The sequence below is a fragment of the Melospiza georgiana genome, chromosome 17, assembly GCF_028018845.1.
Source record: "Melospiza georgiana isolate bMelGeo1 chromosome 17, bMelGeo1.pri, whole genome shotgun sequence".
NCBI classification, from domain to species: domain Eukaryota; kingdom Metazoa; phylum Chordata; class Aves; order Passeriformes; family Passerellidae; genus Melospiza; species Melospiza georgiana.
Window position 1 is genome coordinate 14984127 of NC_080446.1, and position 24947 is coordinate 15009073.

The window sequence follows — 24947 nt, forward strand, 5'->3', positions numbered from 1 at the left end:
GAGTGAGATGCAAGAATTCAGAACCCCTACCTGAAATTCATAAAAATCACAAGATGCAGACATGGCTTCATATGAGATTACAATTTTATTTAAATTAAGTCAAACTGCTTCTTCCTCCTAACTGCAAGTAGCAACTCCTCCTGAAAAGACTCCTGGACACAGAAAGAGAGCGGTGAAGGTGATAAAAGCTAAAGCTGCATGGCAGATAGGACAGCGGACCAAACAAGACCAGTTGCCATTTTGTTTTGGAGTATTACATCAAGTATCCTGGTCAATGAGACCCAGTAGCTAAGGTGACAGGATGCTGACATTTATCAAAAATATCTGGTTCTATCATCATATGCATCTCAAAAGTTCAGAGGATAAGAAAGGCAACTTGTTTCTCATCTGAAGATTAACATGCCATACTTAGACACCTTTAATAGAACAATTCTGAGCAGAACCTGAAAGTGACTGAAAAGGGAAAGAGTCCCAGAGGGCAGACTTAGGAGAAGAAACTAGATCAAGCACCCTGCCCTGATCAACATTTCAAGCTGAAGAAATAGCAAGGCACATTAAAAGATATCATTGTTAGAGCTTTCAGAATCACATGGATCTCTTCAAGCAAAAGAAACTCCAAGAGGCAGAAATCTGATGACATTTTCCCTGGTCCTCTCTCTCTAGGAAGTTGGAACTGAAAGGAAAAAAAAAACTCCAAACAAAAAAAGAAAAGCCACTTGTAACTACTTCCACAATCAAACTTATCTTCTAGTCTACTGCCCTAGTGATCTACAGCAGCCACAAAACACAGAAATTAAACCAAAACCCAATTACCACACAAGATCCTCTAAAAGATGCCTTTTGTCCAGACAGGCAATTTTTTTGGTAATTTTTTGTTTGGTTGGGGTTTTTGGTGCTGTCTTTATTTACTTGTTTGTTTTTAAGTCAAGTCTGTATTTACTTCCTGCTCCTCTGAGGAGTCCCATGACTAGGGGTCAAGATATCATCAGTTCAGATGACAAAACCAAAGGAAGAAAAGTTTCAGATGAAAACTTTTCCCACAGTACACAGTAGCTGAGAACTAAGATTCAGGTACTACATAGTCTCTTTGGGAACACCAGCACACTAATAAAGTTTATGAAATGCAAATGGTGTATTTCAGTACAGGGTGAAAAGTCACACTAACAATATTTTCTGCAGCTTTCTTAACTGTCTACTCTGCAATAATTTTCCAAAATATTTACAAAACACCATATCAGTGAAACTCAAAATTACAATACAAAAATCCGTACACACCTTACAGCCTTCATTTAGGCCTCCTAACTTTCCCTTGCCCAACAGCTCAACTCAATCCCATGAATTAACACTTTAGAACACCACAGCCACCTTAATCCTAGCAGTCTGCAACAGCACAAGGCCTCTTAGCTTCCTGTGGGCTGACACAGATGCACACAGGACCTTGGTGGACCAAAATTGTATTTCATGACCACTGGGTTTTTGTAGCTTTGTGAGATTTAACTTCAAGGAGATTTTTGCCAAGAATACATGCTGTCTTTTATGACACACAGGTTAATCTATTTCTGTAAGATTTCTCAGCAAGCTGTAACATTGTCCTGGGGGAGGGGTCATGGTACTCTATCGTACACTGGATGCTTTTCTTTTTTTTCCCCCCAGTAACAGACACAAATATGCTAGGTTTTGAAACATCTTTGTTCCATTGAAAAGAAAGTTTAGAGGGTCTACAAGATCTCTGAGCACTCTGAATACATTTTAGAAGTTGTGAATAAATTTGAGATGATGAGATTAAACCTGGAAATTTATCCTAAACTTTCGAGACAGCAAATATTAAAACTGGTGCCATGGAGATACAAGCTTACATGCCTTCCACACTAAAGTGTTCTTTTTCCTCTTCATTTTGTAGTATAACTCAGGTCAGTTTATAAAATCATTCCCTAAAGAACAAAGAACAATTATTCATAACAAACACAACTAAGACCTTATATTTAGGCATGTGACTTTAAAACTTGCACATTTCTCACATTTGGATTTTCTGCATTAGTACCGCCTGCAGAGTTGTGCCACCTGTTTCCATTCTCTGGTCTCCCCAAGCCAACCTTAACCCTCCAGAAGGTTTCCTACTCCTCTGCCTCCACCCAGTCACAGAGCATTGGGCTGTGAGGCTGCAGTGACAGCAGGACCATGCTCATAGAGATTCCTATGAGGAGTACACAGGGCATCCCTAAGTGTTTCCTAAAGCTGCTTGTGCAGGCTCCATGAAGACACATACAACACCTGTGTCCCACCTCAGGGAAACCACAAAAGGCACAAAAAGCCTCCCTGACACCCTGGACAATGTCACTTTCATTGTCCTTGAACAGTAATGTTGTGATTAAAGATCAGAGCAGATTAATTTCCAGCTCAGATGACGCTGAATATCACTAACAGGACAGGAGGGATGTTCACTGATACTGGAGATGAACAGGATTGCTGATTAACTGCCTCCAGCCTTCTTCCATGAAGTTCTTTCAGGCCTCTCTCTCCTAAGCCTGGAAGAAGTATCCTCTGTCGTACCAAGAGCTGACCCAGAAGCTGTGAAGGATCTTAGAAACACATACAAACCCAAAATGTGAAATTACCTCAACTATGCAGAAACCACACAGACAGAGCTTTAGAAAACTTACTACTAAACACATCGAGGTTCAGTGACAGACAAGGCAGTAGCTTTCTGTCCCCTGGAACCCTGATGTAGGACCCCAGGTAAGAAGATAACTCAGCATTCACAGGAAGCAGAGACTGCATTCCCAAGTATGTGAATCAGACAAAGGTACCATCCACAGCTGTGAGATCATTTGCTGAGAACTTCCAGTGGTATTTTCAAGAACTGAGAGATCATGTTTCATCTTGACTTCCAGCCACTCCCCAGAAACCAAATGCAGTACTGTCTTGATAAGCCAAATACAACCAGCAACTCTGCAAACACAGAGGGTGTTTACGTAGATCTTTCCTGGCTCCAAGGAAAAAGCCCACATTTGTAGATCACCATGCACACCCACTGCCTAGCAAAGAGGCATCAGTCAGCCAGAATCAAGAGAATATAGGAAAGTTTCCCAAAGGATTAATCTTGCAATCACTACACAACAGGCCAGAGGTTTGCCTGTGAACAGCTGTTAGAGACAACCAGATGCCTGAGATATTTTAAGATGTCAAAACAAGTTTGCCAACTCCACTCACACACAATTCAGCTCTCATCAGTAACACAAGTAAGGACAAAATACCTATTTTTTTTACTCAAGTAAAGAATTCATGGATGGAATCGTTTATACACTAACAGGACATACGGTAATTAACTCTGAGTAGGCAGAATTTTCTAAAAATGAGGTTATGTGAAAAAATTTAAATCTACTGACAAAACGTTTTTTCTTTCTTTAAGTGATTTATATGGACTCCACATAAGGACAGATTTTTTACAGTAGGCAGACTAAAAATTGCAGGTCTCTTCCTTTGGTTTCTTCCTCATGGCAAGGAACACAGGAGAGCCAAGAGTGGGAGCGACTTGCCAGACTGAGGCTACTGTACTACACCCACACTCCAAATCAAAGCCTAATACTGTACAGTGCTTTTGAAGTTCCAAAACTGACTTTGGCTCCATTATTACCAAAACTCCTGAGAGGGGCTAAACTGTGTCCTAGGAGTCAATGGGTATCAACTCATGAGATCTTGTCAGTACAATTGTGCTGACACCAGTACTAAGTAGCTATTAAGAGCACACAAATCACCTCAGATGGCACTTCCATTACCAATTCCCCTACTTGTTCATGAGGTTTGTGTCTCCTGAGAAATGTTCAGCATCCAGCAAGTACAGAGCTTCACCATAGTATGACATGGGGACACATCAGCTGTGCAAGCACGCAAGTCTTGACTGTTGGATTTCAGAACATATGTTCAGCCCAAAGGCATTAACTATATGTTAGCAAATCTCCAAATGGACAGATTTCACTTAAAAAATGAGTCACCAAGACAGAAAAACTCCAAGTCAAGATGTCAAAATTGTGACTTGCAGGTAACAAAGAAAGAAATGAAACTACTCTATGCCTCATGCCCTTGGAGTGGTCTAGGTCAGGAAAAAAACATTTTTATAGGTCAGGAAACAACCATCTTTATTAAGAAAAATCTTTTGCAAGCACTTGATACAAAACAACATGGATGGACAGACAGACATATTTGAAAGAGACAACTGATACCTTCAGAGAAAATTGTTCACAGTGTCTGCAGGGTACAAGTCACAGTATGGGATGATGTACTTTAACAGTAAACTAAGGGGTTCTGCAGCAAAAGAGAAGGGACCACAAAGAAAGAAACCTGTCTTAAGGTTAATGTATATGGGCACAGAATTCAGTTTTACTTAAGAGTTGGACTTGATGATCCTTGTGGGTCCCTTCCAACTAAGAATGCTGTAATAAAAAAAATGGAGTACAGATGCACAGAACAATCAATAAGCAGCTGACATAAATTGTCACAGATACCAATTATTCTCATAGAGCATCTCTTCTTGAACTAGCACAAAATCTAAGCAACTCTTTCATCTAAGACCAACACTGAAGTCATCTGCAGCCCAGACTCAAAAAGCCTCTTTTAGGCTTAAACATCCACATATATTTTCTACAGATCTCAATTCTCCTAACAGAGGCCTGCAGGTGGCTCTGCAATGCACCTGAGGTATAATGCAGCCTGAGAGCTGAGGGCAGGTATACCTGCATCTCCTCTAGCCCAGGGGGACATAACATCAACTGCCTTCTTCTATGTAAGGACAATTCTTTCCTGAAGACCAAAAGCAGCAACAACTCAAGGAGGTAAGTATTGTAACATGCACTCGGGGGAAGAGCTGTTTCATCATAATGACCTCATACTACTTTCTGATAAATTTAAGAAAGGTATTGCCTGAACATATCCAGTAGCCATGAAATCCTAGTCATTCTGTTTAGGCATATTCTGTAAGGCATATGTAAAATACAAGCTGGAAGCAATGGCAGTACCTTCCTCTCTGCTCAGAGCAACTACAGAATATAGAGACCTATCGGTCAATTTTGCTACTGCAAAGGCAAGATCCTTCTTTGGAAAGAGGGGGAGACAGTTCAAATCAGTCCCACACTAACCTTTCCCACTCACTCCAGCTTTGATTCCAATGTCAAGTAACACAACTTACATATGGGAAATTTTAAAGCAACTATATTTGAATTGTTCTTTCCCAAATTTAACAACATGGTTACTGAAGACCACTTGCATCCATCTTCTTTTCTCTGTGTCAAAATTTTAATTTTAAGCACTGCAAAGAAAAGGTTTTGCAACTGTTCTCAATTTTATACGTTCCCCTACAACTTTAGAAGCAGTATTTTCACTTTAAATCCAGCACCAGACAACCCCCACCATTTATTTTATGTGCAGCATAAAGAGTAAGGAGTTCCAGAGGTCTAAAATAAAACTTGTGAGACAAGTGTGACAAAGCTCCTAAAGCAAGAGCATCTTAAATTTTATAGAATAACAAAAATCATGATTGCTGAAATTTTTATCTGTTAGAAATTGCCACCTTTTCTTAACCACTAAAATCGACCTAATATAGTGAAGTACAAGAAAATCACATTTGTACCAAAAGGTAAAATGATTTAAATACATTCTTTTTAAACAGCAGATTTTTTTGCTCACGAAAGGATAGTAAAGATGAAAATATACCCATCACATACCAGACTGAATTATGGATTCAAAAGCTTTCACTCTAAGCAGTACCTCCTGAAAAGCCTTTTGAAAAGGTGGCATAAGTGCTCAGTAGACAGAAGGTCTTGCCTAGAAGACAGGCTTTCTATAGATGCCATTTGGGCAAAGAACAGAACTTCAAATACAACATCAAAGTAAGAGCTCATGAATCTCATGAACTCTGCTTTCAACTGTGTAGCACCACCAAACAAACATCAGAGTCATAAAGAACACACTGAGTTGGAAAACAATGGCACTTAGTATCAGACATATAACTAATATATAATTACATTGTCTTTCCTCATCAAGAAAAAATGTACTATAGCTCCACAACAGCAGGCTTCAACTGTGAAGGTGACTTGAGAACTTTACACCCCACCTGCCCCCGCCAATCACCTTGATGCAAAGTTCGACTGCTGTGAGCACACCCCAGGCACTCGGTGCAGAGAGCTGCTATGGAGTACATAATGGAAATGATCCAGGTGAAAAGCATCCATCCACAAATGGGCAATTAGAGGGGTGGAGGCTTAAAAAAAGCAAATACAGTTACACCTCAGCTCCACAAGGAATTACTTGCAAGTGATGATGGTGCATCTGATTGTATGCGCTTGGAGGAAAGGATAAATGGAAGGGTCAAGATGATGAATCACTAATCAGTGCATTCAAGACAATCACAACAAAACAACTGCTCAAATCAAAGAGAATTACACAGTTCAAAAGAGCCAAATAGAAGTCTGGTTATTGAAAAGTCCATGACATGCACAAAGCCTGTTTTGATCAATTTGCAGCTGTCAGCAGCCAGTCTTCACACCATGCCTATCTCAGGTATGTTTCTCCAGGCAACACTTGGGTTCAATTAAGCTGCATACAGAGTACAGTACAAATACAAATCATTACATCCTAATGCATTCCTAATCCAAGATTATGCCTTTGCATTATTTAAAGATACAGAAATATTTGGGGTTCATATGTAGTTACAGTGTGTAAAGTCACACTTATCTTGCTAGGAACAAGCAGTAGCACCTCAAATGAAAATTCATTTTCTAGACTCTTAAGAAAAGCAGCCACAAAGCAAAGCAAGGCAGGATATATCCTCCTGTAGTGAGCTAGAGTTCTGTGAGCAACTTGCAATACTTTGTAGTTCTTAAACAACGTATTAACAAAAGATGAACGGCAAAGACAAAAGACGTTAGGGAATTCAGCAAGGAGAAAGATGGGTTTTATAAAAAAGGCTCAATGAGAAGACAGACATGACTACTTTTACGGACTTGAAGTACACAGCAACATCAGTCCACAAGCGCCAAGTCTGGACAGGTTACCAACAACCACTGCAGTTAACACTAGACCCAGACTGCCACTCTGGTGTCATGCCAGGCAGAGAGTGCTTCAGAGAATGAGGGTGAAGCAGAAGTGAATGTGATTTTGCAGACTGCAAAGCAGTTAAAACTTACTTTTTTTTTTTTTCTTGGCTAACCAGTAAGTTTTTATCCCTTTCCACTGACCATCTGTTGCGTGAAGATCTTTTTCAAGCACAGCTGAAACAACTGCACTCGTAAATACTATGATTTTTCATGACACAGAATAGTAAATACTGCAGAAAATCATACTGGATTTCCAGCCGGGTATGTGCTTGAAGGCAGTAAAGTACAGATAAGTAAAGTCAGAATCTAAAGATACGGAAGAAATAGGAGAGAACTGGAGGTAGCCAAACCGTTCCCTAATATAGAAAAGGACAGAGGTCTCAAACGAATACTATTTATAAGCCAGGAGAAAAATAAAAATCAAGTCAGAAATTCAGGGAAATGGGGTTTTTAAAAGGGAACAGAGGTTTAATATGCAAGTGAGCTGCTACAGAAAAATAAGAGAAGCTGCACAGTGGGATCTTTACCAGAAAATGATCTTGAATTCTAGAAGAAACATCTTCATATCTTTCTACAACATGATGTGCACACATATTATGCTTCTTCTCCACACAGGAACATGCTAAGACACAGCCCTGAAAGAGACTCCTTCATCCCAAAAGAAAATTGATTTCTGGTATTTTCTGTCTGTCCTGACTGCTGCTGTTTAAAAAAGAAAGAGATCAATACCATACTTACACAGTGAACCAGCTGTGGTCCGTCCTCTTTTTGACCTTTCTTGATTAGCTTTTTCAGAAGCCAAAGAAGCTCTGGTTTGAATATTTCTTTTTACAGTGTTCTGCTGTTCTGCAGCCTTCTCCACTCCATGAAAGTATTTCATGTGATAATGCAATAACTTGGCTTTGCGGAAGGATTTTGAACAGTCCAAGAACTTGCATCTAAACTTGTGATCTTGGTCAACAGTTGCAGCTTTTTTTGATGCAAGAAAATCTGTTCTCCTACAAGGTTTTGTTACTGTAAGAACAAAACAGATAAATTGCCCCATGCATATGCTATATTTCCCAAATGGTTTCCTAAACTTCAACAGCAAAAAGAAGCATGCATTCACACACATTAGCTATGAAATGCTAGAAATAAAATGTTAATGCCTTATCTGCCTTCAAGATTAGTAACTTTAAAGGGAAAACTCTACCCTAGATTGCTCATAAATCCAGTTGTCATGACACCACTGTGTTTATGAATAAGTTAAAATATTTTGTTTCCCTGAGTCTTTGCCCAACAGCTGATCTCACTGTATAGTGCCCCTGAAGATAGAAGACTGAATCACACAGAGATTACATCCCTATGTCCAAATACTAAAGATTATTTGTTCACAACTATTCACATCTCTGGTGAAAGCAAGAAAACCGTTCTGCTTCTCTGCTTACAATTATTTTGCTACCTGCTTTCTGGGTGCACAGTTTTGCCACCAAAGCCTGGTTATTTCCAAAGACAATAGAAGCAATATGTTAGAACATTTTAAAAGTAGAATTGAAATTTATTTCAATTTTTAAGTAGCAATGAAACACAAAATTGCTTGCATCTGTTACAAAATGTTCCCTATGAGCTATACTTAGTTAGTTTCTCAAAAAAATAAGGAAAGCCTAAAGATTCAAATGTAAGAACATTTTAAGGCAACTATTCCAAAGAGCACTGGTCTGCAACCCAGGGCTGTATCTATCATGAATTTCAGCAACTTTTAGTTCATATTTTTTCTAAGAAACATACAAAATAAACATTTTGAACTAAATCAGATTACTGTCACCAGTATCTGTACTCAATACAACACGAGAGGTAAAAATGAGGAAACAGATCTAAACAGATCTACGCAATTATCCATCACTAATACAAACACAGCATCCAAAAATCCCTCTATCATTTTAAAAAATTCCAGCTTCCAATTTTAATTCGTTTTGCCAGTACAAAAGTGTTATTTCCATCTTTACAAGAGTTTTTGACTTTCAGGATTAAGAAAACAGTGTTTAACTGCAAGACCCAAACCTAGCAACCATGACTAAAACTGAAGGGATGCAGCACACGAGTAAAAATTAAGACACTGTATTAGAAGTAGCTGTAAGCAGGAGATAAAAGCACCCAGAAACACTATGAACAAGAATAAGATTTTCCTGTAAGTGCAATAAGGCTTTGAACAGAAGGAGTGTTAAAGGCAGTGCCAACATGATCCTGGAGTAAAAACACAGTACAGCTTGTTTCCAAGTTTTCAGCATGCAGTAACAAAAATGGTGTTACTGAGCAGCAGACTTAAATGTTGTCACAGTGCAGAGAAGCATCTGAAACATCTATGTTCTGAGGCACATCCAGCCTTTAAGTACTGTGTACAAACAAATCTCTAACACAGAGAAAACACAACTAGTTGTACCCTAATGCATAGGGAAAGATTAAGTCATATGCAACACCAAGCTGGTTAAAAGAAGGAATATGCAATGAAATTGGAGAACAAAATAGTATAAAGAAAAACACTAGTTTTGGGTGTTTCACAGTGGTAATGACCAGGAGGAAGACACTTTGGCATAGCCACATTAAGAACATGCTGACAGGAACTTCAATAAGACTGCAGCAAAGCCAGACTCACACTTGCAGAATGATGAAGCTTGCCAATACCAAAATCAAAATATACTGCAGACCATCAAAAGCTGCATTCAGGAAGAATGAAAAAGTATTTCAGGAAGGCTCAGTGCAATGGCCTGTGGGTTTAGTGAAAGCAAACATAGAAAGGTTCTCTTGACTCTAAATGAAAAAAACCAGCATTTGGGACTATAGATGCTGAGAACTTGTTACTACTTAATAACCAACACGGAGCTGGAAAACAACTGGAACAACTGCAGCAGAAGGGAGTAATGGGGTCCAAAGACCTAACAAAAAAACATTACAAAGATGACAAGGGAAACTATTACACCATCACACAACTGTCAGGATGAGGCCCCACATCCAAGCTCAGAGCACTTGTTCTCCCCACTGAGCTGGACAGATTCTGGAGAAGATAGAGGGAATGGCTTCTAACTGATCGGCTACAAGTTAGAAAATGAAAGGATTGCATTAGCTAAAGTTAGAAATAGGGATAACAAAGACATGGGGCAAAGGGAAAGGAAGCAGACAAAAAACTTACTGCAGTGTGCAAAAGGAATGTATTCAGACTAATAAAAATATAGATGATCCCACAAAATTTGAAACAAAACTTCAATCATTCCCATCACTACATTTTCCTTCTTTACAAGTAGCACAATAGAACTCCCTATCACCCAGGCACAGTAGGAAACCGACAACCAATGCTGCCACCCAGGGTAGCCTCTGGAGAGTCCTTGCTCCAGACACTCTGAAAATAACATCCTACACCAACACCTAAAGGGGCAGCTACCGTCCTTACACACAGAATTTTTGCTCACAACATATGACACTAAAATTGGTTTCTAGAGAAACAAGTTTGGCGTATTGTCTTCAGATTTTCAGGCAACTGCCTTTACAGAGCAGCTTGGTGGCTATTTTCTATGAGTACAGAGGAAAATGAATGGTAAATTAACACCTGCTATTTCTCTCATTATTATAATCAAAATTCAAACTCTTCGCCTGCTTTTCAGTCAGCCATTACAACATTAAGCACAGATACTCATGGTCAAACATCACTGTGTCCTTTAAGCTTCACTACAGAGCAAAACATTCCTTCAGTGTTCCCATCAGCAACCATTCTCACTTTTCACTGGGCTGAATTATCCAAGGGTCAAGCTATGACCATGTTCAGCAGTAAGTTCACTGTAAGATGCATAGTGTGAAGTTTCCAAGTCCACCAGAGGTGTTTTTACACCATTACCAATTCTCTCTTTGACATGACTCCTGCTGGGACAGGAATACTAGCAGCAGCATTGTACCTTGACTGAAGGTCTGCCATCCTGTGGCACCTCCTGCAACATCCTGGTAAACAATCCAAGAAGCAGCAGTGCAAAGAACTCTTTCCATTTTTCCCCACTTAAAGATGGCTTTACTGCAGTTTCGAGCTATTAGACTTCCACATACAACTGCTGGCTAAAATGAGGAGACCTTCACTTTCTATTTCCTGGTCTCCAAAGAAATACTAAGTGAAAATCAAGTTATTTCTTCACTTGCTGTTTAATTTAACACACTGGAACTCTCTAAAACTCATGTTCTTTGACACATTATCTTCATGACAGGTCATGGTAACAAACATGCTTGTGCTGACAGTTTTCACACTGCGCTTTGGACCACTTCACACTGGGCAGTGTCCTCACTAATTACTTATTTCATTCAACTTATTTCTTCTGAAATCTTGTGCTGTTTTTTCCTGAGCTCACCAAGTGTTTCATCATTTCAGCTCTCAAATTACATTTCTTCCTTTATTTTCCAAAGCCCTCACAATATCTCAGTTGTGAAACAAAAACCATCTTGCTTAATTGCTCTTCTCAAGCTAATTTAGGCAAGGACAGCATCCAAGAATTTCCAGTGCATCCAGAATCCACAGAAGCAGATGCCTGGTGTAAGAAATACATAACAGCATCAATAATCACTGATCATTACATATTTATAAACTTATGGGGTTTTGAGCTCTAACATTACCTGGCATTGCAAGAACTACTCAAGACAGTATTTCTTATGTCACTCCACTCACCAGTTTCCCCCTGTGCTGGAAATAAATTGGTACCAATAAAAGCAGCCTGCAGTGGGTAGTAAAGTACATAAGCCTTGCAGCGCACCACTCACACCTCAACTTACCTTTGGAGGGGCCAGGTGGGGGGGATGTGAAGGCTTTATCTGTACTTTGACCTGTAACTGAAACACTGCAATCAGGCTGAGGTGCTCCACCCTAGGGACCTTTAGGTGAGCAGGGCACAATGCACTCACTTACCTACTGTATCTTGTTAGGCTCAAAAATACAACTTTCACACTACTGTGAAGGGATTAAAGCCTACTGAGGCGAGCTGCAGGAGAAACAGCAGCTCCTTCAAACTGATGAAAAGGGCTTATGCTTCTCCCTAACTAAAACCCAAAGCTAACAGAACAAAATCGGAAAAGCAGGTGTAAGTATAAGGCAAATAGAATCCCTGATGCATGTCTATGCAAATAAGTAATTTCAAGAGTGCTAGCAAATACAACTACAAACAGGATAGTGCATGTGTGCAAAGCAAAGGCAGCTCACCTTTAAATTTAAAGGAATTTTTAAGAGTAAATTCATAAGAACAGCTATGAAATGCTTGCTTTCAGATGTATGCAGACCTTTAACTGGCTGCAAAAATTTGCCAAGTGACTGTTACATATTTTTTGGAAAGACAGCTTGATTTAGCTAAATTCTGATCACCACTTCTGGTCCCTTTGTCATCAGAGGTGCCAAAAGCCAGGACAACAGGATTCTAATCTTTCAGTACATGTAATTATTCAGAATTTTGGTGAAGCTTTTTTAAGAGGAACTTCATTTTTGACAAACAGTGCTATATTGCCCTTTCAGAACATGTTACATTTTAAAACATCTCAGTCATAGGAAGACTCCAGACTGTGTTTGCTGTTATAAATGTCTGCAACCACTATTAATCTTGAATCATCCACCAACCAGTGACTAGAAAAATATCCTTTAAAAGGACTACTTGTGTCCTTAAAAATTCCTGATATTCAAATGCTATAAAAATAACCTTCTTCCTAAGGATCATGCAACATAAAATTTGTGCTACCAGAATGTACTACTCAACAATGCCAAAATGACACTAACAAATCACACTGAGGGAAACACAGGTTTTACAGTATTCTCCTACAGGAAGATAATTCATTCTCATTTAGTGACTAGATTTGAAGTCTACAGACAAATTATAATGGTAATACTGGGTTACAATACTGCCTTTGTTCTACATATGCAAAGCTACCAATGACTAACTTCCATGCTGTACTTCATGGGAATCTCACATGCAACAGACACCTTTTTCTCCCACACAGACCACCTACTCTCGAACAATGTACTCTGCCCCCTGCCCAAGACCCAAATCTCTTTCAAACACATGGCAGACTAATGAACGTAACTGACACACAGTTACTCTATCTGGAGCCTATCTGTTCCCTTGATAATCATCCATAAATTATTTAATTCAGCTCCCAGTCTCCAACACCAGCTATTTTTAGGACCGCATGCCTGGGCTCTGCAACATATCTACCCCTCCATAAGAGGAGAAGCCATTGGAGATTTTCAGAGGTATTTTCAGATCCCACCTAGAGGCGCTTGTCACTGTCATGCTGCTACACACACACCACCACCAGGTAAAATACCAAGCCCTGCTGCTCCCCCATCAAGCAACTCATCAGCACTGGGGTGTACCAGTACAATCCCACAACTAAGAGCACAGAGAAGGAAACACATATCCACTTTTAACTACAAAAGATTTATCTGTGATAGAATATATGAATTTTCTAAAACTGCTTATTAATAACATTTTTAATGTTGGTTAAGTATGGAAATGTAGACTTTGAGTGTTGAATTTCAGGTGACAGTATTTCCTCCAACACCCTGCATAGTTTTTATCACCAATCCTTTACAATAAAAACACCTGCTTGCCACATCTGGATGTCCACTGAGGTGCATGTCTGATTTCTAATGCTAACTGAAACAATTTTCAATTAAATAAAATCCAGACTCAGAAGTGTGTATTTTTACCTAAAAAACAGTGTTGTACTTCAGGTCAGAATGCAATGTGAATGAATAGTCCCAAATTAATCTAGCTTGCTCAAGTCCTGACAAAAGAGCCAGGAACAAGAGTACACAAACCCTATCAGAGCCTTTGGGCAGGTGTTAGCCAAGCCCTGCTCCCACAGCTTTGCTGCTTGTATCCACTGAAGCAAGCTCAGGCCACATCCCACACATTCCATTAATGTGAATGACACTACACACACAAATATTAAACAATCAGTTGGAATTCTCCCGAGATTAAACCCAAATTACAAATGCTCAGCAACACCTGAAGGAGACCAACATCAAAAGAGCTCATATTTCTAAATAGTGTAAATGTATACATTTTCATTTACACATCCAACCAAACTGAAGAGGTCAGTTCCTTCCAGCACTGAGGGTACCCATTATTGGAAAGGGAGAGGGCATGTGACTTGAACAGTTACACCCAAGTGAGTGAGAGAAAGTAAGTGCAAACAAGAGGTAAATTTAAAATAACCAACAAACAACACAGAGTTTACTCCAGCAATGCTGAGAAATTGTAAATCTTTCCAAGTGCTCTGTTACACTTAAAATTAAACTTGTTAAATTGAGCATAAACTAGAAAATATGTACTTCAAGTTTCCCTAGTTAGCTGTAGATCCAAAGATGAAAGTTATGAGAAATAATCACAGGACAGCACCATGTTTTGACAGTCGACTATCTGCACAGGAAATTTTAATTTGAAAAGGCAAGGTAAAAACACTCCTCAGCTAAAGAAAATAGAGTAAATATATTAAGACAGTTCAAACTGAAATGTTTGAACTATTTCATACATTTGTACTAAAGTCTCCAAGTCTAAACAAAAGGATATAAAAATGCACAATCAGGATTTCCAAACAGCAGAAATAGTACTATTACCACATACTTGCAGAACATTAAGGAGAAAAGAACCTGACCTTTTATGGTGCTAAGTTCAATTTAATCCAGAATTCCAAACACTGAAAAAGAGGAGTTTTCAAAACTGACAAACAGTCATTTAAAAATTACAATTTCCACTTTTAAAACTGCTGTCCAACTTGAAAGCACAAGATTAAAACCTAGTCCACAAGGTATAACAATATGCATTTTTTTAGCAAAGTTAACATTGCAAAAATGCAGTTTTAACACCTGCACAAGTGTAAAACACCTGGTGTCAGTTGCCTTAAGAAATGCATCAACATTAAGTATGAAAAACCTGAACCTGTAGCAGCAGAAGGTTCTTGAGTTCTGACAGGAACAGAGGAAGACTCAGTGTCTTCAGCTTTTTCTTCCTCCAAACTGGCATCTGTACTGAGTGCTGTGCTATGCAATGCGTTTCCAGGTGATCCTTGTTCACCAAAACTTTGGTCAGATTCAACAGGAATTTCTAACTGGACTAGAATGAGAAAAAAATTTCCCCTGAGTAAAAAGCATATACAAAAGCATACTTCAGAACACTGGGAGGGTGGGGGGAAGAGGGGGAATCCTCATCACATTATAATGGAGAAAAATACCATGCTCTTGACTGCTTGCTCTTGGTCACACAAAATTTTTGGGACACAACTAATTTGCAGTACCCCTCTGAACTTACAGCTGCTTAGAAACACACAAGCTAACTGCTTCTAGCCCAGAACAGGATGGATATCGTATTGAGGAGCACTACAAGAGCTCCCTCAAAAAGGAAAGGCAGTGAAGCACAGGGCAGAAAAGGGAGTGTTATCTCAACCCCGTTTAAGCATAAAATAAGCCTATTTGATGCTTTTAGTGTTCAACAATAGGATTAATCTGTAAGATCTGTACGAGTTCAGTACTAGGGCTGTTATTTCTACAATCTGAAAGTGTTAAAACTTTGAAATTACCTCATTTTCACAATCAGAACCTGCATTCCCTACAAAAGAAAACTAAACAATCAAAAAAACTATTTCCTTGGAAAGTTTTAGCCTATGGAGTTCTCCTTTGCTGGAAAAGCTCCCATCACCCAAGGAAATGCTGAGGTTACTGACAGAAAGGGAAATCAAAAGCCAAAAGCAATCAGGGCAGCAGAGCAATAGAAACTTTCCATGAGTTTTCTCTGCACTGCTGATGCAAACAGGTTTTAATGGCAGATACGGAGCCTGCAGGTTAAGCAACTGAAAATACAGAGTTTGCAACAACTACATGACCACCTCGTCACAAAAATCTGAGGTACACTGTGAAGGCACTTACCCTTCTCAGATTCATTTTGGTTAGGTACTGCATCTTTCAAAGTCTGAATTTCCGTGGAAGTTGTGACAAGATCTGTATTTAAAATCTCATGGCTAATACTGGATGAGAGTCTTGAAGATCGCCTCCTGATCTGGTCTCTCTCAGCATTATCTGAAGAGCTCTTAAGTTTTTCCTGAGCTGGAACAGTTGTATTTAATGGTACTATGCAGTTACAGGAGTACAAACAGATCACAAGCAAACTTTCAAGTTCTTCCCTCCCCGTGACTCCCTTCAAAGTGTGTTTTTTAAGGATTAAGGCTAATACCAAAAGCTAAAAAGCCTGGAAGATCAGGCCTTTGTAAAAGCTACAATAAGTTACAAATAAGCATAAAAATACAGCAAAAGCTCTCAACTTTTTTCTTCTAGTAACAGACTTGAAGTATGAATACAGATCAGTATCTTGCTAGTTTGTTACTGGGAAAAAAGAATTCCACTGAGTAAAATGCACACAGAAGCATACTGCAGAGCAGTGGGGGTGTGCTCATCACCTTATAGCGGAGCTGGTCCAAACAAACTGTTCCATGGACATAAATAATATCAGGAGTTAGATGAGACAATTCAGACACATCAAAAGCCGTGACTGAGCTGGATAACCTACACACACTGAAGTTTAAGACTGTGGTATTAAGGAAAGAGTTTTCTTTAGGTCTTCATCTCCTTGGCCATGACACTATTACAGAGAATATAATCTTCTTTCCTCATCAACACACTCAAGTTCTTCAGCCTCCACACAAAGCACACAAAGATAAAGTAGAAGCTATTCAACTGTAGTGGCATAAATATTTACATAGTATTAAAGTGCCATTGCTTTAATCCTTCATCTAGTAACTGAAGTTTCTACAACTTCTAAGGCTTCTATAGCCTTCTACATATTGGAGACAATATAATCACTGCCACCCATAATCTATGAACTTTTGCATCAAGGCTCACAACTTATGCCTCTTTTATCCAAAACCAACTTCCAAGATTTAGGAGGGAATTCCAGCATGATGATGCCACATAGGAATGGCAAATTTATGAAAAACAGGTGCTGCATTTCAGCCAATGCATCTATCACAGTTCAAGATTAATACCAGAGCTGTTTTATCCCTTCTCCACCCATTAAGCCTGAAGAACTTTTACATTTATACACACACATACACACAGTGTGAGAGCTGAATATAAAAAAACTCACACAATGTTTTTTCAATCCTGGGACGCTTCAATGGAACATCACATCCTTTAGGTATTTTCCGACGTCTTAACTCCAAAGTTATGGGCTGCAGTGTCTGAGAACTTGGCTCTACATATTTACATAACAGAAGAAAAATTGATTGAGTACAAACGTGTGAAACACTTTAACATAAATTCCCAAGCCTCACAATCTAAAATACTGCACTTACATACAGCTTCACATGGCCTTCTAAAACCCATACAGTAGTATTTAACCCTGCCACAGGTATGCTTTATATTATGTGATGGTTACTTGCCTAAATCCAATCTCTGACCAAACCACCAAGGCTCCAAATTTCAGCATGCTCCTGACTGTCCTGAACAAAGACGAACTTAAAGTTTTTTAAGAGTTTCTAGAGATTTAGGCTGTGAAAGAGCAAGACACTGCTTATTCCTTTAAGTAAGTTTAAAAGTGTTCTGTTACATGCCTAAACATTTAAGCTTGGCTACATACCCGTGGGAGGTGTTATTGGTGGTCTGCCACGCTTTCGCTTAGTTTCTTTCGCATTTTCCTGTGGACTCTTTACCTTGTCATTCTCAGGCTTCTTCTCAACTTGTGTATCTACTGAATATTCCATATCATTCTCTGATATATTCTCTTTATCTTCTTTTCCATTCTTAGATATATTCTTTTCTGAGATCTTGACTTTTTCCGAGATGACTACAAATTTTCCCTCTTTATCGGGTTGTTTAACTCGTTTCTCAGTCTTTAATGTCTTTTCATCTTCGTCTTTCTTTGCATTACCTGTTGCTTTCCTCTGCTCTTTAAACTTCTGGTTTTCAGGAGATGATGGAATTTCATTACCTCTTTCCTTAGGCTTAGCATCACCCCCAATATTCTAGAATAAAGAGAATGACAGGAAAATCAACTCACTGTAGTCTAAAAGCCACCCCTCCCCTTTGTATTTAGCAGGCTTGCATCTTTGTCCAGTTTTTCAAGTGATAAAAGTACACACTCTATAGCAACCCACAGATTAAAACTTAGAGGCACCTGAACTGGTGAAGGACCTGTGCAATGTTAACAGGACAGGGCAAGAAAACCATTCCTCACCACACAATGGCAGAAGACATTTGCTGTTCCTTTGCTCCCAGAAGTAGGCTGGGTCCCTACTAGCTTGTGCAGTACTACATAAAATCTACTTGGGACACTGCAGAAAGAGTAGGAGTCAGGAGCAGAGAAAACAGCAGACAGGTCAATCACTTGGATGTGCAAACTCTCTTCCTTTCACAGTAGAGTCTCATTCAAAACAGACATGCAGTTTGTTTGCACTAATCATTGCTGCTAATATTGCTAACGGTACTCCACGTCCTTCCCCTTTTGTGATCAGGCTTTACACCACTGGGAAGCAGCAGGGAGGATGATACATGCTGATTATGTTTTTTCCCCTTCCAGTGATCCTGCTACAGGCTGTCCTAGATGAACAGAAATCTTCTACCTTTGCACATGGATTAAAAATTTATATTGGTCATGTATCAACACGGCCTTTAGTTCAAGTAACATCTCTCTTCCTGTAGCCTAATTGAAGCGCTAAAGAGCAACCATGCTCCTTCCCAGACAGAGTTCTATAGGGCCCAACAATCTTGAACTTTGACCCAGGATCAGAGGACAGGAAAGGCTAAATACCTCAACACCTTCTTGGGGAAAGGAAGTGGAACACGTGATTCAAGCCATATGAAATTCTGAGAATCCACTTAAGAATATTTCCTTGTACTGCACTACATCTTGCCCTATCCCACTCCAGTATTCCTGTCTATCTGTGGCTTACATGAAGTGATACCTTTTCAGGTATTTTCGGACTATAGCCTTAAGAAATAATACTGCTGCATTAAAATGGTGAACATGCAATCTGCTCCATCCTCTATAATATTATTTCAACCATACTTGTTACAGATGTGATTTTAAAAAAAGTCACTGTTTAAAAGCATGAAATGAAATTTCTGTATATTTCATGAAAACAGACAGGTAAATGGGAAGAAAATCTTTCACATGTCTGAGCACTCCTTTTTCCAGACATCCTAGAAGTTTGTATTCTGTAAATTCCTTATGGGAGAAGCTTCAGGGGAGCAGCAACTCAAACATCAGGGGAAAACAAACAAACAAAACAAAAAAACCCACCCCAAACCAACAAATGAACACCTACCACCTCAAAAAACAACCCTCAGGCAACTACATTTCAACACTTTCCATGCTTACAAAACTATCTAATTTGAATCAAATACTTGGTACTGGAACACTCCTAAGCCATCCTAATCAAAATATTATCAAGAAACTGAATCATGAATACAGTATGTCTGAATTACCTCTTGGTGTTCCTGAACTCTTAAAAGTTGTGTGTCCTTGCAAAGGTACATTGTTACAGTTACAGGTCATTAGCATTTTACCATCACTGTTCAACATAGCCAGTTACACACTCTACACAGGGACAGAATATTTAATACTGTAAATATTTTAATATTTAAAGTATTAAAATATTAAAATACAGTATTTTAATACTGTAAAAAACCTGCTTATGTTGCTCCCTTCAGGAATTGTATGGTTTGGAGCACTTTTTCTTTTCCTTAACAAGTACTAAGATCTGAGCCATGTCTGCCTTCATGACTTCACTCTTTCCTCCTGAAGAACAGGAACAAGACACCTCCAGTCCACTTCCAACATGCTGCTACACTACTGTTGTACCTGGTTTTTCTGATTCTTGAGCACTCCAGTGGCTCAAGTATTTATTTTTTTTTTTCAAACTTTACTTCTGGTTGTATAAGTAGAGCTCACTAGGAAATTCTCACTTTATGCTTTTTTATGCTAAAGGACAGAAAAAATGTTCTGGCATAACTAAAGAGATTCTCTTGGGCTAAGAGAAATCTTCTTGGACAAAGGATAAAAGGAGAAAACAGAAAGAACCAACTAAGAACCCCTTTTCATCTCCTTTCAAAACTTTCCAAAACTATGCAGTATCATGAAACTTCCTAAAAGAGAGACAAAATATTTTTGTTTACTTATGCAGAGTATTTCTGCAGATTGTTCAACTTCATTAATTTAATGCTAAATATCATAAAAACATTTCTCATGGAAATGAAGATTCTGCACTAGTTCACTTGTGAGTATTACTCAACTTTCTACCAACACAATGATAACTATTTAAAAGCTATTAAGGGCACTTTTGGCAAACGTGAAACAGTGTTCCAATCCAGCCTGGCAGATACAGAAATCTGGAGGACTGCCATACCTCTCCACAACAGTGACAAATATAAATTGTTCCACTGACATTCATTACTGGAATCCGTGTTTAAGACTTGTACTGGGGGGACAGATTCAATTTCTTTGCTCAAACTTAAAGTTTCAGAAAACTAAAGGCAAAAAACGACCAAAAAACCCACATAGTACAGTTACCACACAGGAATGTGTGGCAAGAGATCAGACTTAAACCCTGTCTGTAATGAAAATTATTCTGAAGCAGTTATTTCAGAAGTTTTAACCAAGTTACTCAAGACCAGAACTTGACCAGCCTTTCCTACATGCCTGTACATGAAAATCAAGGTACAGAGCAGCACTTCCTCCTCCTCACCATCAGCAGAAGAATTTCTATTTTTTAAAATGTAATGGCTCACTACTACTTTCTCTCATGAGGTGAAGGTTGAACCCACTGAGCAAGTGCTGAGCAAGTGAAGGGTTGGTAAAACAGCCAAACCACAGAAAAGAAACAAGGAATAGTTTAAAAAAGCTGACTACAAAGCTGTGAGGCGAAATATTAATAGCCATGCTCCTTAAGTGCCTCATGAATATTAAGCAGTTACTTTGGAAAAGAACAGTTTCTGTCCACTCCATAGCTGTCACTCCTTTATTTTTAAATATATATGTGTGTATAAATGTATATATATTCATATATATATATTTAAAATACTTGCAAACAGGGAAAACAATCACAGCATGATTCAAAACCTTACCACTAAATTTAGTAAGTACATTCTGAATTTTCCAATGACTTTTGGAAATCTGTTTTACTTATATACCTATGACTTCTTTACTTCAAGAGGTGCATTTAAAGAACCTGAGAGCTTTGCAAATCACAGCACAAAGATTCACATTTCATTTTAAGGGATTCCCATTAATGAAGGAGAAATGAAGTCCCCTTTTCCCTTTTCTGAGATATTCATCACCCTTTTCCATTTTAAGGGACATTATTTCAGACATAATGTATTTTAGCAGTAAAGGTTTTTCATTAATTTCACATTATATAATTCACCAAATCTAGCCACCTGAACTGCTCATTTAAGAATACACTAGCTGCACAAGCACCGTACTACTTACCTGATCTTTGGAAAAAGCTTTGACATGAATGTTTTTGACTGTCTGAACTACACCATCATAAAATTTCACAGTGTAGGTACCTAAAATATGAAAACAAAGTGTAAGAGTTCAAAGATCAGAAGGTATTTAACACAGTGCCAGCTAATAGCTCCAACACTCCAGCTGCACAATTAGCCCTAGACGAAAGCTGCTTTACCTGTGTTGTCAGAATCCTCAACACAGAGCTCCTATCACAGGCCAGGGAGACACAGCAAAGTGATCCAAAACAATTCTGGTCAAAATAAAGGAGCGTGTCTCATCTTAGAATTGCTCCCCAGATGCACCTTACTCACAAAACCCCAAAATAGTTTTGGTGGAATATTGCAATATATAATCACACAGTTCTTTTCTCCTTGATCTTACAACACAGACAATCTAAAGCAAGCCCAACATTAAAACAAATCATTCACAGTTCCCCCTCCCATTCTGATTTTTAAGGGGATTTTGCAGCTCTGACAATAGGTTTTATTGCAGTTTATAGGCAATAAAAACAAATTTAAGAAACAACTTTTCTCACATATATACTTAAAGCAAGTACTGACTGGATAGCCCAGCAGAAAGCTCTTTTCTCGTAAAAAAGGTAAGAGGTTATAGTTAATGACAGACTAAAACACATAACTGCATTTTCAAAGTGGTTTTCTATCTGCTATAGTATCTCTCCCCCAAATGAGTTTTCAGCAAATTAGAAATACATAACTACTAAGTGTGACAAAACCAGAAATCCTTACCATCTTTGTTAACAGAAGTAACTTTGGCTGGATAGAAGCGACAGTCAGACCAGCATGCCAGTACCCGATCATTGATATGAAATCCCTACAAAACAGTAGTTAAAAGTGTCTTTATCTGAGAATTACTGAAACATACAACTTTATTAAAACATTTCAATTACTAATTTTCAATGTTTAGAAGAAATCATAAAATTTACACAGCAGGTAACACAGCAACAGTGAAGCATTTTAAAGGTCATCATTCATACAAATGCACACTAAACCATTACAAATATTCTCAAATTTCCACTTACTGCACAACCTTCTTCCTCATGCAATCCTTCTTTTCTTAACTGTATTTTCTCTAGGGGGCGCAAATAAGGACTGTCCCAACAAAACCATTCATCATATCTATGGTTCCAGCGCTTGAAATGGATAAGTACTTTGCCCTCTTCATAATCAATTTCTTCAATGTGTGCTGGATACCTAGCCAGAGGTAGATTAAAATATTTTAATTACGAATAAGGGAAGTGGTCTCAGACACTTTATACAGATTGACCTTCGGTTTAGCTCCTCCAATTGTTTTAATTTGATGTACCACTTGTATTAACAATAAAGATGCTACATAATGACAGAGCAAAGTACATAAGAAAACCCAAAACTGAACACGAAATGCAAACATTGGCTGCAGCAAGAGAAGACAACTAAGGAGTTCTTACTCTGGTGTGGAAAAAAAAAAAACTACAGATTCAGAAGTCAGAAAGACCTTCCCTACATCTACACATATCACATTTTACAAAATCAATAGCTTCAGTTCACTCTTATCAAGACTAACACTTGGGTGTCAATACATTCATTTCTCTAAGATACCCATCACCAGGCATCATAAATCATCTACCCAATGTAACACCAAAATTCCAGCAGGCACACTAAACACAATTTAAGTTTTAGAATCTCAAAGTTAAATTTCATCTGCAAAATCCTGGGATTTTTAAATATAAACTTCTTAGTACATTAGTAGTAGGGGAATCTGAGATGAGTCAAATTTAAATGTTTCTGATCAGGAAGACCTAGCAAACTCTGTATTTCTTTAAATTGCATTGGTAATTTGTAACTTCAGTACAGATTTCAGAATCACAGCTATTTCACTATCACAACTAAAGGTAACATTCCAAGTACAAAGCTTTCCCTTCAAGTATAGTAACATCAAGAGAAAATTTCCATTTGTCAGTGTTTTCAGTATTCTGGAAGAAAGACAAGGCCCCAGTGAATTCTTGAACAAAGGGCTGAAGACAAAACTCAAATTCACAAGTATTCTTTATCTGGTAAACCACACTTGAAAGATAGAACAAGTGGTAGAAAGAAGTGGCATCTCAAAAAGATCAAGCATGATACTAACAGTAAAGCCTAGACATGTAAGAATTAAGACTCAAATGCAATCCAGGCTACTGTTCTACAACGCTACACAAAGAGAAAGCAAATCTACCTACAACTGAAATCCTCCAGCAGATCTAAGTCATGTCCAGTCATGACTCCACAAAGAGCTATGAACAGGCCACACTAGAGACTTACACTGCAATTAGAGACTAAGGATACTTGCTACCACACATGTCAAGCTATGCCATTAGTTCATCCCCATGTATTACCAAAATGCATGCAGCAAAGGCTGTGGAGGAAAGGAATTCCAATGGGAGATATTTATGGTAGGGACATCTGTAACTGGCCACCAACTTCTTGGGAAAAAAACCCAACTTTCTTCCTGTTACAGTCAATATACTTTGTATTTATGTAACTCAAGTACTGTCCTCTTGAGGGGGCAGTAGTTACAGTCACAACCTAAACATTATTTTTGGATATCACTAAGTACAGATAATGACAAAAATCAGCATCCCATTCCCTACAATCTGAGAGCAGCAAAACCAGGTAAGAAATCCTATATCCTCTCACCAAGAAAGCAGCCAGAAGGGTGCTCTTGCCATTGGACTGCAGTATGCCTAGGACTCGTTTAGATTTTTCAATGATGAAGAGGGAAGCTAATAAAAAGGGCAGAGTGCTGACTCAGTACAAAGCTAATAATCCTGTCCAAACAGACAGCCACCTCTAGGAAGCACAATTCACTATCTACCACTGAGATGAGACAAGCACAAGTTACAAGAGCCAGCTAACTCAATGATGCAAGACTGCTCTCTGCTTCACATCCAGCAAAAGAAGGAACTTTCTCCACCAGAACTGTCATCCCAGAATCATTTATCAGTACCATCTCCACCTATCCCACTTCACTAATGGGAGTTAAGATCATTAACAAAAAAGTATCCGACAATGAAACCAAATTTCAGTCTACCTGAGTGTAGACATGCTCCAAAGCCTCAACATTCTCTCTTTCTGAAGCAATAAACATGAGTTAACATACATTCAGTGCTCCTGACTGAAGCAGTAAACCTATTACGAGCTGTGCTAGACCTATCCGTGTACTCTGACAGATCGTGACACCGGGACACTACTTTCCTTTCAGATGAGAGCACTGGCAGTCACTAAACAAAGCAGAAAGGGTCACAGAAAGGTTCATAGGTTCTCAACAGCCCTGAGCACCACACACTGACAGGCCAAGCTTCCTTCCTCCCACACCTTTGTAGAACTGA

The 24947-nt window shown here is 38.7% G+C and overlaps 1 protein-coding gene across 11 annotated transcripts in view; it reads right to left on the reverse strand.

Annotated features, from left to right (window-relative positions):
• The window catches only part of PHF20 (PHD finger protein 20), a 72433-nt gene that overhangs the window by 28914 nt on the left and 18572 nt on the right, over window positions 1–24947 (reverse strand). For 7 of the 11 annotated variants that reach the window (XM_058036545.1, XM_058036544.1, XM_058036542.1 and 4 more), the window contains 8 exons: window positions 22623–22794; window positions 22330–22414; window positions 21563–21642; window positions 17714–18098; window positions 17222–17329; window positions 16009–16185; window positions 15020–15199; window positions 7827–8102 (listed from right to left, as the gene is read on the reverse strand). In XM_058036545.1, the coding sequence (XP_057892528.1) occupies window positions 7827–8102; window positions 15020–15199; window positions 16009–16185; window positions 17222–17329; window positions 17714–18098; window positions 21563–21642; window positions 22330–22414; window positions 22623–22794 (1463 nt within the window). The remainder of the gene's footprint in view (window positions 1–7826; window positions 8103–15019; window positions 15200–16008; window positions 16186–17221; window positions 17330–17713; window positions 18099–21562; window positions 21643–22329; window positions 22415–22622; window positions 22795–24947) is intronic. The other 4 variants (XM_058036543.1, XM_058036541.1, XM_058036547.1 and 1 more) reach the window with 2 other exon arrangements.